The sequence below is a fragment of the Gambusia affinis genome, linkage group LG12, assembly GCF_019740435.1.
Source record: "Gambusia affinis linkage group LG12, SWU_Gaff_1.0, whole genome shotgun sequence".
Taxonomy (NCBI): domain Eukaryota; kingdom Metazoa; phylum Chordata; class Actinopteri; order Cyprinodontiformes; family Poeciliidae; genus Gambusia; species Gambusia affinis.
The window spans coordinates 28,203,305-28,217,600 of NC_057879.1; the positions used below are offsets into that span (position 1 = coordinate 28,203,305).

Here is a 14,296-nt window from a genome sequence, read left to right on the forward strand (position 1 = left end):
GGGTTGGGTTCCAGCGGTCTGTTTCAGCGTCCTGCAGGTGAGTTCAGATGAAGTCTGTGATGCGTTCAGGGTCGCCCTGAGATCAGGTTTATGCAACGACTGTTCCTGGATGAGATTAAGGCGGATTAGGGCGTCCCCAGAACTCTGTTTCTTGGACCAGGCTTCACAGCCATAACCCAGTCCAGTTCGCCGCTTCCAGAACCAGAACCTGAGTTATCCTGAAATCTGGATGGATTAATAATCTGAAGGTTTTCAGCTCCACCAACACCTGGGATTAAACTCAGATTAAAGAACCAGACAGGAAGCAGATTCAGACAATTTTATTCTTATCAAAAAGTTAAAATCAGCGGTCCCCCAATCATACACATATTTTTTGGTCATGCCCCAAACTTCCAAACTTTAGGATGAGGTGTACAGAGCTATAAATCATATCTTCCCAGGAGTTACACCAAAGGATGTTGCAGTTGCGCTACTTGGGATTATACCAGATGGTTTGTAAGGACGAGCCAAAGCATTTCTGTTAAATGTCCTTTTTACAGCTGCCCTGAAATGCATCACAATCAGGTGGATGCAGCTGGAGCCTCTTTCCTACGACTCATGGGTTCAAAAAGTAAGGGAACTGTATAAAATGGAAAACATAACCTACTCATTAAGACTTCAAAAAAACACTTTTATCCTGCGCTGGGGGCCAGCAGAGGCTCTGTGGATGTAAATAAACTCAACACGTTTGTCTCCTGACATATGATGTTTAGCTATCCCTCCCAAAGTGTTTCCTTATTTTGGGGTTGTATGATGATGAACCTACAATTGTGACTAAGATGTTTATTTTATGGAAATTTCATATTGTCAACATTTGTGTTATGTACTATTAATGCCTGGTTGTATCATTGCTCTGTAAAAATAATAAAAGTCTAAGTTCTAAAACAAAAACAAAAATTTATATCACAAAACCAGCCGGTTCTGATCCGACCCGGTCCATACATGATTCTGTCAGAACCTCAGGTTCTGTTTTTAAATCACTGAAGATTTAAAACATGATTCAATAGAGACCGGTCCTGATCCGACCCGGTTCTGATCCAACATCATCACTTGATTCCTTCAGAACTTCAGGTTCTGGATCTGTTTTCCATGAAAATTTAAATCACAATTCATTAGAGGCCGGTTCTGACCCGGTTCTGACCCGGTCAAATGCTGATTAATTAACAGCAGGCTGAAGGTGGAGCCCCCTGGTGGCTGCAGGTGGCTCAATACAGCTTCATGGAGGTCTCAAACAGGCGGCTCAGGTCCTCCTCGGTGTGCGCCCGCGGAGACAGTTTGGTCACGCGTTCCTGCAACAGAAACAGGAAATGATGTAAAGGCCCCACGAAGCACCTGGAGCTGCAGGTGAGCAGCTCACCTGAGGCAGCGTTCCTTTCACCAGAGCCGGTATGTCGTCCTTATCGTATCCGACGGCGCCGAGTCCGTCCTCCACCTGAAGGTCAAACAGGAAGTGGCGCAGCGTGTCGGCCAGAACGGCACCGGCGTCGGCACGCTTCACCTGCCGCACGTCTGCACCTGAACGCACCGCAGAGTTTATAACTTGTGACCCATTACTGTGAGTGTGACCCCCCACCCCCTTACCCAGGATCTCAGCGGCCTCCAGGTGGCGCTCTGGGCACATGGGTGCAGTGAAGCTGAAGACGGCCGGCGCCGTTAGAACGACAGAGAGTCCATGAGGCTGCAGAGACACAGAGGCGTTGTAGCGGCAGGCCGGCGGGAGATCAGGAATAATTTACACTCCGTATCTCACCACCAGGGGGTGCTCCACGCTGTAGCCCCTGGCTGTGTGAGTCTTCACATTCCCAGCGATGGGGTAGGACATCCCATGGCTGCTGAGACAAAAACACAGGCAGGTTAAATCCGGCGGCAGCGTTCAGGGGGGCGGCAGCGTTCAGGGGGCGGCATTCAGCTCACCACAGATGGACTCCGGCGTTCCCGAAGCCGATCCCAGCAAACACACTGGCCAGGTGCATGCTGGAGCGAGCCTCCAAGTCCTCCGAGTCCCGCACCGCCCTGAGCAGAAACCAGAGCTGCACTAGCTTCCTCTGGACTTTGAGGTCAAAGGGTCAAATCTCAACAGAAACGTTTTAGTGAAGCTTCAGGAAAACTTCAGGAAGGTTCCGGTCCGTTTACCGCTTCATGTACTTGGAGACCACACTGAGGGCGTGGCGGGACCAGACGTCGCTGATGGGGTTGCTGCCCTGGTAGGCGGGCCGGTTGATGGGGTTGGTGGGGCAGGGCGCCCTCTGGCTGTAGGGCAGGGCGGTGTAGGACTCCAGAGCGTGGCTGTTGGAGAGACAACCCTTCAGAACCCGGTAACTCCAGTAAGACCCGCTCTAACCAGAACCCTCCTCACCACAGCACGTCGAAGCCGCTGTTGGCGGCGACTCGTTCGGGCATACTCAGAGTGTGCAGTGGGTCCACGATGCCCAGCGTGGGCCGGAGCGCTCTGCTGGCGATACCTGGACAGAAACAGCCAATCACGGCTCAGAGACAACCAGTCACACGAGGTTCTGATGGCTCTCACCTGTTTTGGCCTTCAGAGGCTCGTAGTCGAAGATGGCAACCCCGGTGGTCTCGCTGCCGGTGCCTGCGGTGGTTGGAACTGGAGAGGAAAAGCAGAGCGGTGAGCCGGCCATCGGAACCTCCTGACCCGGAGGCGGCGAGGCCGACCTGCGATGAGCGGCTTCAGGGCTCTGGTTACCGGCCTGCCTTTCCCTATCGGAGCGTTGACAAAGTCCAGGAAGTCGGCGTCAGGATGGCAGGAGTACAGGTTGGCGGCTTTACAGGTGTCGATGACGGAGCCGCCGCCCACCGCCACAAACACGTCGAACGAGTCCTTCTTCGCAAATGAGATTGCTTCTTTAAAACTGAAAGCAGAAGCTCCATCTGTTAGCAGCTGTTAGCTCCTGTTAGCAGCTGATAGCTCCTGTTAGCAGCTGATAGCTCTGGTTAGCAGCTGATAGCTCCGGTTAGCAGCTGTTAGCTCCTGTTAGCAGCTGATAGCTCCTGTTAGCAGCTGATAGCTCTGGTTAGCAGCTGATAGCTCCGGTTAGCAGGGTTAGGGTTCCCGTTGACCGTCTCACCTGGAGTCGCTGGGCTCGACCCGGACGTCGTCAAACACCTGGAAACGGATCCGGTTCCTCACCAGGGACTCCAGGACGGCCTGAACGGGCGGCAGGCGGGTCAGGGTCCGGTCCGTCATCAGACACACGTTCTGGGCTCCCAGGTTCTGGAGGTCCTGCAAACGGACTGACATGTGAAACCTGGAGGTGGATCCCAGGTGAGACCGACGCCTGGGGGGTAAACCCAGTATTGACCTGGTTCTGGTTCTGACCGGACTTCCTTAGTGAAGGAAATCAAAAATCTGCAGCTCCATTGAGATTCTTTATTTCACATTTAGTTTGATTTTATTTGATGTTTTTTAAATCTAAGATAAAAAAATTGAAAGTTTTTTAATTAACAGATCTGTTCCTGTTAGCTGCAGCGCCTCCTGGTTCTGGTTCTGGTTCTGGTCTGTCCCGTCCTTGGCTTGCTGTGATGATGATAATGATGAAGAAGGTGGTTACCATGCCGACCTCAGCGCTGACCCCGACTCCGTAGCGGATGTTGGAGCTGGCCATCTGACGGAGACCAAGGGACAGATCAGAACCTGATCCATTCAGAAGCGGGCCCGGTTCCGGTCCAGGTTACCTCGAAGGCGTAGTCCGTGTTCCTGCCGCCGGCCGCTGCTACACACACACACACACACACACACACACGGATCAGAACCAGGAGGTTCTGCTGGACTGGGCCCAGCTGGGTCTGGTCAGCTTGCCAATGAGAAGCCTACCTTGATGGAAGGTGTGGGAGTGGGCGGGGCATCTGCACCTGTCAACACGGAGCATGCTCAGTAGAGTTAAGAGGAACCCCAGACTGGATCGGGTCCAGAACCAGAACCAAACCTGGATGAGTTCTGGACCCGTTCCAGTAACTGACAGAACTTCAGATCAAACATTCAAACAGGAATTCACTCCCAGCCGGACCTGTTACACCCTGTCTGACCTTGGTCGAACCCAGACTGGTCCGGTCCAGTCCAGTTCGGACTCTGACCTGTTGGACCTTTGATCAGTGACGTAGCAACAGGACGTAGAACCCATTAAACATTGTTTCTTTGAACCGAACCACAGCAGAACCAGAACCTATCTGGACCTAACCGACCCACCGAGTAAAGCCCAACATTCATCCGAACCGCTCCGAACTGTGACCTTTTACATCAGAGTTCGACTAAACCGGGCTGGGAACCGGCATCGGTTCGGACTTACGCCGCGCGCTCCAGCTGTCTGAGAAGGTGAACGATCCGGTCCCGACCCGCCATGTTATCAGAACCTCCAGCTAACCCGACCCAGAATGGGCCGCCGCCTTTCAAAATAAGAGTCCGACTGTCACAATAAGAGCATTAGAAATGAGCATGCGGGACGGACCCAGACTTCGGAACCATTTGTGGACCCGGACTGAACCCGGATAGGCGGACTGAAGAACCTGAGGTCGGGATTTGAACCCACAACCTGCTGAGTCACATTTAGCCTCCAGGTTGTTGCTGATTTATGTTTTATTTTGAAGAGACCCAGCAGATGTACTTCCTGTTCAAGAAACACTTTCAGATTGAAAACCACTGAGCTGCTTTCTGAAAGGTCAGAGGTCAGGTCGCACGTTCCTCAGTGGTCGTTACCATGGAAACAGGATTCAGCCACATCAACCGGATAAACCTGGACCAGGTCCTTTGGGTCTCTACGGTTCAGGGGCCTCATGCATAAAACATTGGGCAGTTTATCACTAAAACTTGGCGCACAAACAAATTCAGACGTGGCGGCCATCTTTCCTTTATAAATCCCAATTTGCGGGAAACAGAGCAGCTGCTGGTCGGCCCCATAAATACACATCAGTTTAAATTAGTATAATTACCCAGAAGTCTGCCGCCACGTGAACAAGTAACCATGGCAACGTCCTAACCCAAACCCTAAAGTAAAACCATGACGTAACAGCAGCTTAATGAAAATCAGGAATAAAATAAATGAAATAAATTTACCATAATCTGGGATGAAATAAAACACATGAAAGAAAACTTCCACAGGAAGGACGGATAAACACAACGCCGGTTCTTAAAGACACAGAGAGGCTTTGAGAGGGAACGTTTATTCTAAATCCAGGAATCATGAGCAGGAGTTACATTTACAGAGTCCAGATGGTTTCTGTCCATAAGGAGCATTCACAAAGCGGGCGGCTCCACTGGAGGACGGCTGCAGCAGGTCCAGTACCGGTACCGGTACCAGTTCCTTCTTTTAAGTTCTGCTGGGAGCTCCAGGATGATCAGTCTGGATGAATCTAAACACTAATAAACCAACAGATCAATCTGATCAGTGATCAACGGCTCCGGGTCAGAACCGGGTTGTGGCACAACGTAAAGGTGTGATTGTCTCCACACTTGATCTCCTTAAATAATCAAACCTGTTTTCTCTTTCAGTCAGAATGAAATGACCTGTAGATGCATTCAGACGCTGCGTTCCATCTTTATGAGACAAAAAGTATTATTCACATTCTAGTGAAGTTTCCACGTCTTTTTATTTTTAGTTTTTTTAGATTTTGTGTGCTTATTGTCTGAGGATAAATGTGGTTCAGTTTCATCGTTTACTTTAAACCAGTGTTTCTCAATTCCAGTCCTCAGACCCCCTGCCTGCATGTTGTAGGTGTTTCCCTTCTGCCACACCTGGATTGAATCTTTGGGTGATTAACAGGCTCCTGCAGGACTTGGTGGCTGCAGAAGATGTCATGCAATCATTTGAATCAGCTGTTCTGGTGTAGAGGCACATCTAAAACATGCAGGCAGGGGGGCCTGAGGACTGGATTTGGGAAACACTGCATTAAACAATAAAATATTAAAATCATGAAAAACATCGAGTTTGATGCTTCCTGGTCTAAATAACTGAATGTCGTCAGATTTCAGTGGATTTAGTGACTTTTGACTCTGTAGTTTATTATTGTCCACAGAGAAGGTTTGTGTGGCTGCTGCACATTTTCACGCCAGCGAAAAAGTGGGCATATATTTTCACAAACTTTGACACAAACTTAATTTTTATACATTCTAACTTGTGTGTAAAATATAGTGCCACACATTTATTGTGCGCACACTTTATGAGGCCCCTGGACCTCCGGGTCCTCCCGGTCCTCCGGGTCCTCCGGGTCCTCCCGGACCTCCCGGTCCTCCCGGTCCTCCGGGACCTCCGGGACCTCCCGGTCCTCCCGGTCCTCCGGGACCTCCGGGACCTCCCGGTCCTCCCGGTCCTCCGGGACCTCCGGGACCTCCCGGTCCTCCCGGTCCTCCGGGACCTCCGGGACCTCCCGGTCCTCCCGGTCCTCCGGGACCTCCGGGACCTCCCGGTCCTCCCGGTCCTCCGGGACCTCCGGGACCTCCCGGTCCTCCCGGTCCTCCGGGGCCTCAGATCTCTTACTTCTGGTTGAGCCAGCTGAAGGAGAAGACGTGTTTGGGTCCGTCTTTGTCCTCCGACTCGCTCTGGTGATCGGACTAAAGAGGAAGGGGTTAAACTGGTTACCATGGAGACAAACAGCTGACCAGTTTCACTTGAAAGCCTCAGTAAAATCACATGGTGACCTGTTCAACCTGAGGGGCGGAGCTAGTCATGGGGAGAGGCGTAGGGGGCGGGGGCTGTGGGGCTGACGACGAGGGGGTGGGGCTCTTTGTGTGAAGGGGCGGGGCTTGGGGAGGAGCCAGTGAAGATTGCTGATGGGTCGCTGCGGGTCCGGGCTGTCCTCTAGCTTCCACCTCGTCTTCGCTCTCATCTTCATCAACTGGAAGGACACAGAGCATCAGACAGGAAACATTCTGCTCTGTGATTGGTCAGTCTGGCAGATGTTTACGTTTGATGAAGTCAACGTCCGCCAGCACCCTCCTCTGCATGTCAAAGTTTACGGTGAAGTGATCCATATTCTCGTAACCAGGCTGGACATTGTCCAGGTGGGATGTGTCCGTGGACTGCAGCAGCCTGAGGGGACAACGAAGCACCAAATACACTAACAGGAAACAAGTGGGTTATTAGGGGGAAATTAGCAGGAAATAAATAGGAAACAAATAGAAACTAGCAGGAAACACGTGGGAGAGACCGGAACGGCAACAGGACCAGGAACTTACTTTTGCAGCAGAGGCTTGGCTGACTGTGTAGGAAGACCAGACAGAAATGTCAGAATAAAATTCTCTCATTCTCCAATCAATGCTGCATTCGGGGTCACCTGGAGGAAAACCGCCATCTCAGGCTCGTCCATGGTCTGGATGGCGGTCTCCAGCAGTTTGGCGGTCTCCTCCAGGTGCTCACTGTACTTCCTGTTCAGACTGCGTATGTAGTCCAGCTTCTCCTCCTGCTCGCAGCTGATGCTGACCGTCATCTCGCCTTTCTTCTCCTCCAGCAGCGCAAACAGGCGGTCGAATGTCTCGCAAACCCTGGACTTCTGCCGCCGGCCGTTCTCCTGAAGACACACGTCCTCCAGGTGAGACGGTGCCGGCCGAGGACCCGTCTCACCTGGAGGACGTCGACTCACGTCCACAGCTCTACAGGTTTCATCCAGCTGGCTGATGATGGCCTGGATCCGCTCGTTGTTCCCGACCAGCAAGGAGACGCAGTCAGTGAGTTCAGCCTGCAGACAGGCAGCAGAACACACCTCAACACCCCTCAACACACCTCAACACGCCTCAACACACCTCAACACACCTCAACACGCCTCAACACGCCTCAACACGCCTCAACACGCCTCAACACCCCTCAACACCCCTCAACACCCCTCAACACGCCTCAACACGCCTCAACACGCCTCAACACCCCTCAACACGCCTCAACACGCCTCAACACCCCTCAACACCCCTCAACACCCCTCAACACCCCTCAACACACCTCAACACCCCTCAACACACCTCAACACCCCTCAACACCCCTCAACACCCCTCAACACGCCTCAACACCCCTCAACACGCCTCAACACGCCTCAACACGCCTCAACACGCCTCAACACCCCTCAACACGCCTCAACACGCCTCAACACACCTCAACACGCCTCAACACCCCTAAATACGCCTCAACACACCTTAAGACAACACAACACACCCTGTGGTACCTTCTGGCTGGCGAAGACGTGGCTCAGCGGCGCCACCTGGCAGTCTCTGTGCTGTCCAAACACTTTGCAGAGTGAACAGGTGGGGGCGCTGCAGGTGATGCAGTAAATGTTGATCTTCTCGTCCGGATGCTCCTCACACATCGGCTCCTGCTTCTTCTCTGGTTCTGGCTTACTGATTAACACAAGGAGAACCACAGAGACAAAGCACATCAGAACCAGGAATGTGGGCCGGTTCCAGTCCAGAACTGGAACCAGACGGTCCTCCCAGCTCTCCAGAGGTTTCAGTAATATGTCGTGGCCAAGACTTAGGTCCAACAGAACCCGAACCAGCACTATACAGTTTGTATTTATCTGGAGGTCATTGAACTCTTTGACTAGGCCAGCCTCAGTGCTGTGGTAACCATGGGAACCGGGCTGGGACTGTCCCCAGGCATCGGTACCTGGTGCTGCCCTGCTTGTACATGTCGATGATGTTCTCCACCAGCAGGTTCCTCTGCAGCCCGTAGACACCGTGCCGGTCCAGAACCACCTCGTGTCTGCAGGACGGGCAGCGGAACCGTCCGCCTGATGTCACCGTGGCGCCGGTCCTGCTGGACAGGTAGGGATTGGATGCCTGGAGAGGACAGCAGACCAATCAGATGCCAAAATGGTGTACAGCCCCTCTCTGGACTTCCCAGTCGGTACCAACTGGTACCAGTCTTTGTTCTGTTTGGTTAAGGCTTCCAGCATGCAGCCAGAATCCCAATGGGTTCTGGTTCTGGACATGAAGGAACATTTAGAGTCCAGAGAGGAGGACATAATAGAGGGATGGAAGTCTTACCTGGAACACATCGTTGGCGCATTTTCTGCACAAGTTGTGCTGACATGGCAGGATGACCACCGGCTTGGAGAACATCTCCAGACAGATGGGACACACCAGCTGCTTCTCCAGACCGTCCATGACGGGGACCAGTCACAGGGTCGAGTCCCACAGAGAGGACGAGTCACAGGGTCGAGTCCCACAGAGAGGACGAGTCACAGGATCGAGTCCCACAGAGAGGACGAGTCAAGCAGACAGTGAAACCGTTGGCAAACTCGGAGCGGTCAGCTGCTCTCTGAGTCTCAGGCTGTTTTTAGACTCAGGGACGTCAGCCGTTGCCATGCTGACATAGCCTTATATGTCAAAGGTCAACAGGGGACACGAGACAGATGAGGAGGGGGATGTTAAAGGAATAGTCCACAGGAGTTTTCCAGCTGCAGCGCCCCCTGGTGGTCAGACTGCAGGATGAGGAACCAGAACCATTTATTTCATTGGAATGTGAAACATCAACACCGACTGGTACACAATTGGAAAGGAGAAAGAAAATGATTTGTGATTCAAAATATTTTTACAATTAAAAACTGAAAAGTGTGGTGTGCAAAAGTATTCAGCCCCCTTTTCTGAGGTCAACCAGTTATTTTCCCTCCATCGAATATTTGCATAAAATGTTTTGATTTGTATAATCTTCATACTGTTAATCTTTCCCATTAAAACCCAATGAAATGTGTTAATATTTGTAGTTGTAATATGACCAAATTTGGAAAAGTTGAATGGGTGTGAATACTTTTGAAATGTAAATGATCTGACCAGCAGGAGGCGCTGCAGCAGCACAATCCTTAAATTACTCTCAGCAGCAAAGCCAAAAGCAGCGGGTTCAGTGAAACCACAGAAGAAGACGGCAGACTGTTAGAATCAGTGACGTTTTCATGGCTGGTCAGTGAAGAAGAGCAAAACCCAGAACGAAGGAAACGGTGTGGGATCAGAACTCAGATGAAACAAACCGCAGCAGTCAGGAATCGCTGATGAGGGCGTCCATGTTGGCACTTTATGAACAGACTAGAAACTTTTTCATTTCACTCTTTTAGTGAAAATCCATCTGGAAACTAAAACTGCAGCTGCTGAGGCTGAACGGAAACTTCCACAAAATAAAACTAAACTAATTCTGCTAGATGATAATGACCTGGCAGGTTGAACCCTGAGTCTGCTTAACAGAGGGCAAAGGTCAAATCGTGAGCCACAGACCAGGTGGACACAGAGTCACACTTCAGTCCTTTATTAGCATACAAACGGAGGGGCGGAGCTTCCAGGGGGTCACCGCTGTCTCCACATCAACACAACAAAGAGTTTAAGCTCCTCCTCCAGGTCGACTCGTCATCAAACAGCCAATCAAAGCAGGAGTTTGGTTAGATTCAGGAAGTCACCATCCCCAAGAGGCGGCTTCTGTTCAGACCCGGATGCAGCTGCTTCAGGGGTGAGGGTTAAAGGTCGGCGGGGTGGAAGGTGAGAGCTGTTTCAGTCTTTGTATTGTCTCAAATCTCTTAGAGCTGCAGTTTGTGACTTTTATGAATCATATATTTTTTTACATATTTGTTAAAACTGTTTATGTGGTGACAGTTTATGAGATGATTGGAGCTCTGACTGGAAACAACCAATCAGAGCCTGGAGGCGGGACCTGACGCTGTCAATCACTCTTAGTTGTGCCTGCTTCCCCTCCTTGTTCTCTGCTATGCTGCTGCTAGCACAGCTAGTCATGAATGCTAAGCTAGTTAGCATAGCAACCGCTGATGGCAGATAAACAATTTTGCTGTAACAGTGAGTTCTTTCTGCGCCATTAGCACATTTAGCAGCGGGTATATGAGGTGATTTATAGCAGTAGGCCCCGCCTCCTGGCTATGATTGGTTGCTTTTGGTGCATTTTCTCAGGCGGCAGGAGCAGCTGATGGAGGAAATGATCTGCCTCTTAAAGTAACAACATGGAGACGGATTGAAGTGACTTCATAAAAGATCCAAACTGAAGCGTTGAAGTTTAAATTGTCTCAAATGTTTTAATGTTCATCAGGTTTTATGTTTGGAATGTCAGAGACATTTTGGTGTCTTTGGTGAAGAACATTTGGGTGTTCCAGTCAGCGGGGCTTGGGGTCAGCGGGGTCAGCGGGGTCAGCGGGGCTTGGGGTCTGTTTGCCCTCTCAGGTGTAGGTGTCTCCGTATCTGCGGTGGCTGTCACCGATCAGCTGCGTCTTCTCGCTGGCGCTGCTGGGCTGCTGGACGGTCGGCGTCTCTACATCTGGAAGTGAGCAGAAGATATTTGGTAAGAGGCCGTTCTGGACCAGAGCGATTCCCACTACATCCAGCCACAGCTGCCTCTTCCTCCAGACGTTGGTCCGTTAGCCTCCTGTCTCATCCAGCTACCCAGTTTGGAGCAACTGATTGGTTCTGATGTTCAGAAGGGATCCCTCATCGCCTCCATTCCTGAACTTGAACTAGGACGTTCTACAGTCTCTGTTGCCATAAGTGGACTTCCAGGCTCAGTTGGATGTTCTGGAAAGTTGCAGGTAGTTCAGCTGCTAAACTGGTCCAATGAAGCAACCCTCCTTACTGTCCAGCGTTACCATGACAACGCAGAAGCCCAGGCGGGTTTGGTAGTTCAGCTGGGTAACAAACAGCGCCGTCGCTGGTGGAGCGCCCCGAGAGGCGTCAAAGAACCAGGCGTCAAAGAACCAGGCGTCAAAGAACCAGGCGTCAAAGAACCAGGCGTCAAAGAACCAGGCGTCAAAGAACCAGGCTCTAGAAGAATCATTCTAATAACCAAAAACACATCAAGACTCTGGCAGAAAATATAAAACAGATTACCGACATTATTTTACTGTTGTAGACAGAAAGAAAAGCAGCAAAGCATTGTTTTCCATACAGTTATTCAAGACTGCCTTAAACTAATGAGAACTTGATGACAAACACAACAGGATCCCTCTGAGCAGCCAGGCTAAAGTCATCACTGAACTCAATGTTTGAATCATGGAAACCAGAGCAGATGATGCTTCTTGACGTCTTACCGTTGTCAGGATTGTTACGAATCTCCTCCTCCAGGTCGTCAGGGGAGACGTACTCTGGCTCCGCCCCCTCGCCCGCAGCAGTGGGTTTGAGTTTCCCACAGCAGCAGTTGCAGCAGCAGCAGAGGCAGCAGCCGCAGTAACATCCGGTCAGAACGCCGCAGAGCAGGAACAGAGCCTGCAGCACAAACACACCGTCACACCAGCCTCACCGCGGGGGGTCTGGCAGTCCCTCTAAGCTCCGCCCCCACCTTGGCCCACCAGGTGGACAGCATGAAGTAGGTGTTGACGTTGTCCTCTCCAAACTGCTGCGCCACGTAGAGCCCCAGGGAGCCGTACGAGTCGTAGATGTTCCTCTTGCTGAGGTCGGCCAGCACCGAGTGAGCGTTGTTCAGCTCCTTGAACTTCTCCGCCGCCTCCGGATTGTCCGGGTTCTTATCCGGGTGGAACCGCAGCGCCAGCTTCCTGACACCACAAACAGGAAGTCAAGGACGACTCACTTCCTGTTTTCAAATGGGGAGTCCGACTGGAGGATGACCACCAAGCCCAAACAGCTGTGAGAGGGGGCGGGGCTACATATTTGAGGGGGGCGGGGCTTACCTGTAGGACTTCTTGATGTCGTCATGGCTGCAGCCTTTCTGCAGGCCGAGGATCTGGTAGAGAGATTCTCCAGAAGTGGACAGACTGCGCTGCTTCCCGTCTGACATCCTGGTTCATCACCTGGAGGGAAATGACGTCACACCTTGATGCAGACCGCTGTGACATCACTGTGGCTCCGCCCAGCTGAGACCAGCAGGTGATGTCACAACTTTCCACCCAGAAACACCAGGAACAAACTGGGACTGATCCAGTTTCCCCATTTCCAATCAGAGCCTCCAGACCACGCCCACATTCTATCCGCCGCTACTGAGCATGCTCAGTGAGGCTCCCTCCAGGCTGAGCTCACATCAAATAACTGAATTATTTAGGAGAATCGATAAATTTTGAGAAGCGAGCCTCAGAGTTCATAAAATGTGGGCGGGGCCAGAGGGGACCAATCAGTAAGCAGCTGATCGGAAACAGACGCAATCATTTTAACCGATGGATTAGTAACTCTAGTTTAATACTTCTGGTTTCAGCTCCACATTTCCAGGACGTTTTCTCAGCAGAGCAACTAAATCTGAAATTTATCTGACAGAACAAGTAAAATCAGAAAAATTAAAAAAACAAAGATATTTATCAAGACGTTATTCTACAGATCCAGCAGGGGTCGCTACAGAGCAGCTCAGGAACACTGGCAGATTGGATAAAAGACCCAGGTATCGGTCAAGGCTCTGGTTCTGGTCTGGTTCTGGTTCTGGTTCCGGTTCTGGTCCTGGTTTCCCATTAGCTGCTTTTCCTCTAGCCCCGCCCCCTGGATGGTTGGATCGTTTCTATTGGTTCCTTTCAGACTTCCTGCTCAGAGAACGGAGGGAACCATCTTGACCGAACCGGGCTCCGAGCGACCCGCGGGTCACAACAGAACTTTCTGCTCCCAGCAGCAAGTCCAGCTGGCCCTGATTTCAGCTTTGACGGTTCCTGCAGGTCCGATCTAACGGGACCGGGTCTGTCAGCAGAACCGGTGCAGAAACCTCTGGTTCCAGAACGGTGGAAGTTAGAACCGGGCCCGAAGGTCCAGAAGAAGAAGCCAGCGCTAGATCCCCATGGCTGATCCAGAACCAGATCCAGAACCAGGAATCCGTTGGGTCACTGGTTGGGAATACCAGCAGAACCAACATGAAGCTGGTCAGATGAGTCTGAGAACCCAACAGAACCAGAAGCTGCCAGGTGTTTCCAGGTGTTTCCAGGTGTCTCCAGGATACCTGTGGCGTCGCGGTGTTCCTCCTCTGGCGGCGGCGGCGTTCTGCTCAAGTGTTCCAGGATCTCTGACAGAACGCATCAAACATTCAGAGCGGCTCAGGTGACGGCCGGCTACCACGCCTGCTCGGGTTTCGTGGAGAGGGGGTTACCACGGCAACCAGGTGAGACAGGCCAGACATTGGCAGGAACATCCTGACAGCTGATTGGCCAGAGAAGCCAGAGCCAATCAGATTGCTCCACCACAGCCTGCAGCCAGGGGGAGGGGCCTGAGCCCAGGAGCTGGCAGCTGATTGGATCAGAAGACCTGAGTCACAAATAGAGACGGGAGCTGATCCGATTGGACCCGGTTCTGAACCCATTCACTGTTTTCATAAAGTACATGGACCCGAACCGAACCCGGGTTCTGACCCGA

The 14,296-nt window shown here is 51.7% G+C and overlaps 3 protein-coding genes across 10 annotated transcripts; all 3 read right to left on the minus strand.

Annotated features, from left to right (window-relative positions):
• Window positions 1–305: 305 nt before the first annotated feature.
• On the minus strand, window positions 306–4,448 carry adhfe1 (alcohol dehydrogenase iron containing 1). 7 transcript variants are annotated; one of them, XM_044135034.1, is made up of 14 exons: window positions 4,344–4,448; window positions 3,872–3,909; window positions 3,733–3,770; window positions 3,609–3,662; window positions 3,126–3,280; window positions 2,713–2,909; window positions 2,567–2,644; window positions 2,396–2,501; window positions 2,173–2,325; window positions 1,954–2,052; window positions 1,790–1,868; window positions 1,621–1,717; window positions 1,397–1,554; window positions 306–1,328 (listed from the first exon to the last, which is right to left on the minus strand). In XM_044135034.1, the coding sequence occupies exons 1-14, from the start codon at window positions 4,394–4,396 to the stop codon at window positions 1,245–1,247; spliced, it is 1,389 nt and encodes a 462-aa protein (XP_043990969.1). In that variant the 5' UTR covers window positions 4,397–4,448; the 3' UTR covers window positions 306–1,244. The 7 variants fall into 7 exon arrangements, with proteins under 7 accessions (XP_043990969.1, XP_043990968.1, XP_043990972.1 ...); XM_044135033.1 differs by lacking the exon at window positions 4,344–4,448 and adding an exon at window positions 4,084–4,337; XM_044135037.1 differs by lacking the exon at window positions 4,344–4,448 and adding an exon at window positions 4,084–4,337 and having other exon boundaries at window positions 1,397–1,471; window positions 3,504–3,662.
• Window positions 4,449–6,388: 1,940 nt separating this feature from the next.
• Window positions 6,389–9,315, minus strand: LOC122841602 (E3 ubiquitin-protein ligase TRIM63-like). Of its 2 annotated transcripts, none has more exons than XM_044135041.1 (9): window positions 9,020–9,315; window positions 8,640–8,812; window positions 8,200–8,371; window positions 7,630–7,725; window positions 7,324–7,557; window positions 7,226–7,248; window positions 6,955–7,079; window positions 6,689–6,885; window positions 6,389–6,601 (listed from the first exon to the last, which is right to left on the minus strand). In XM_044135041.1, exons 1-9 carry the CDS (start codon window positions 9,137–9,139, stop codon window positions 6,524–6,526), a joined length of 1,218 nt encoding a protein of 405 aa, XP_043990976.1. In that variant the 5' UTR covers window positions 9,140–9,315; the 3' UTR covers window positions 6,389–6,523. The 2 variants fall into 2 exon arrangements, with proteins under 2 accessions (XP_043990976.1, XP_043990977.1); XM_044135042.1 differs by having other exon boundaries at window positions 6,698–6,885; window positions 9,020–9,314.
• Window positions 9,316–11,023: 1,708 nt separating this feature from the next.
• LOC122841611 (dnaJ homolog subfamily C member 5-like) lies at window positions 11,024–14,027 on the minus strand. The gene is made up of 5 exons (XM_044135069.1): window positions 13,887–14,027; window positions 12,646–12,765; window positions 12,297–12,510; window positions 12,049–12,223; window positions 11,024–11,282 (listed from the first exon to the last, which is right to left on the minus strand). The coding sequence occupies exons 2-5, from the start codon at window positions 12,750–12,752 to the stop codon at window positions 11,185–11,187; spliced, it is 594 nt and encodes a 197-aa protein (XP_043991004.1). The 5' UTR covers window positions 12,753–12,765; window positions 13,887–14,027; the 3' UTR covers window positions 11,024–11,184.
• Between the last annotated feature and the right edge of the window lie 269 nt (window positions 14,028–14,296).

What these genes read in the sequence shown, in the direction of transcription:
- LOC122841611 (XM_044135069.1), bottom strand. Translation starts at nt 12,752, where the DNA reads ATGTCAGACGGGAAGCAGCGCAGTCTGTCCACTTCTGGAGAATCTCTC. An exon ending in GACATCAAGAAGTCCTACAG is followed by an intron (nt 12,511 to 12,645) that starts GTAAGCCCCGCC and finishes TTGTGGTGTCAG; the next exon opens with GAAGCTGGCGCTGCGGTTCC. An exon ending in TGTCCACCTGGTGGGCCAAG is followed by an intron (nt 12,224 to 12,296) that starts GTGGGGGCGGAG and finishes TTTGTGCTGCAG; the next exon opens with GCTCTGTTCCTGCTCTGCGG.
- adhfe1 (XM_044135032.1), bottom strand. Translation starts at nt 4,178, where the DNA reads ATGGGTTCTACGTCCTGTTGCTACGTCACTGATCAAAGGTCCAACAGG. An exon ending in CAGCTAACAGGAACAGATCT is followed by an intron (nt 3,281 to 3,503) that starts GTTAATTAAAAA and finishes GTCCGTTTGCAG; the next exon opens with GACCTCCAGAACCTGGGAGC. An exon ending in GGAGGCCGCTGAGATCCTGG is followed by an intron (nt 1,555 to 1,620) that starts GTAAGGGGGTGG and finishes CGGTGCGTTCAG; the next exon opens with GTGCAGACGTGCGGCAGGTG.
- LOC122841602 (XM_044135041.1), bottom strand. Translation starts at nt 9,139, where the DNA reads ATGGACGGTCTGGAGAAGCAGCTGGTGTGTCCCATCTGTCTGGAGATG. An exon ending in ACGTCTTCGCCAGCCAGAAG is followed by an intron (nt 7,726 to 8,199) that starts GTACCACAGGGT and finishes GCCTGTCTGCAG; the next exon opens with GCTGAACTCACTGACTGCGT. An exon ending in AAACCTGTAGAGCTGTGGAC is followed by an intron (nt 7,558 to 7,629) that starts GTGAGTCGACGT and finishes GTGTGTCTTCAG; the next exon opens with GAGAACGGCCGGCGGCAGAA.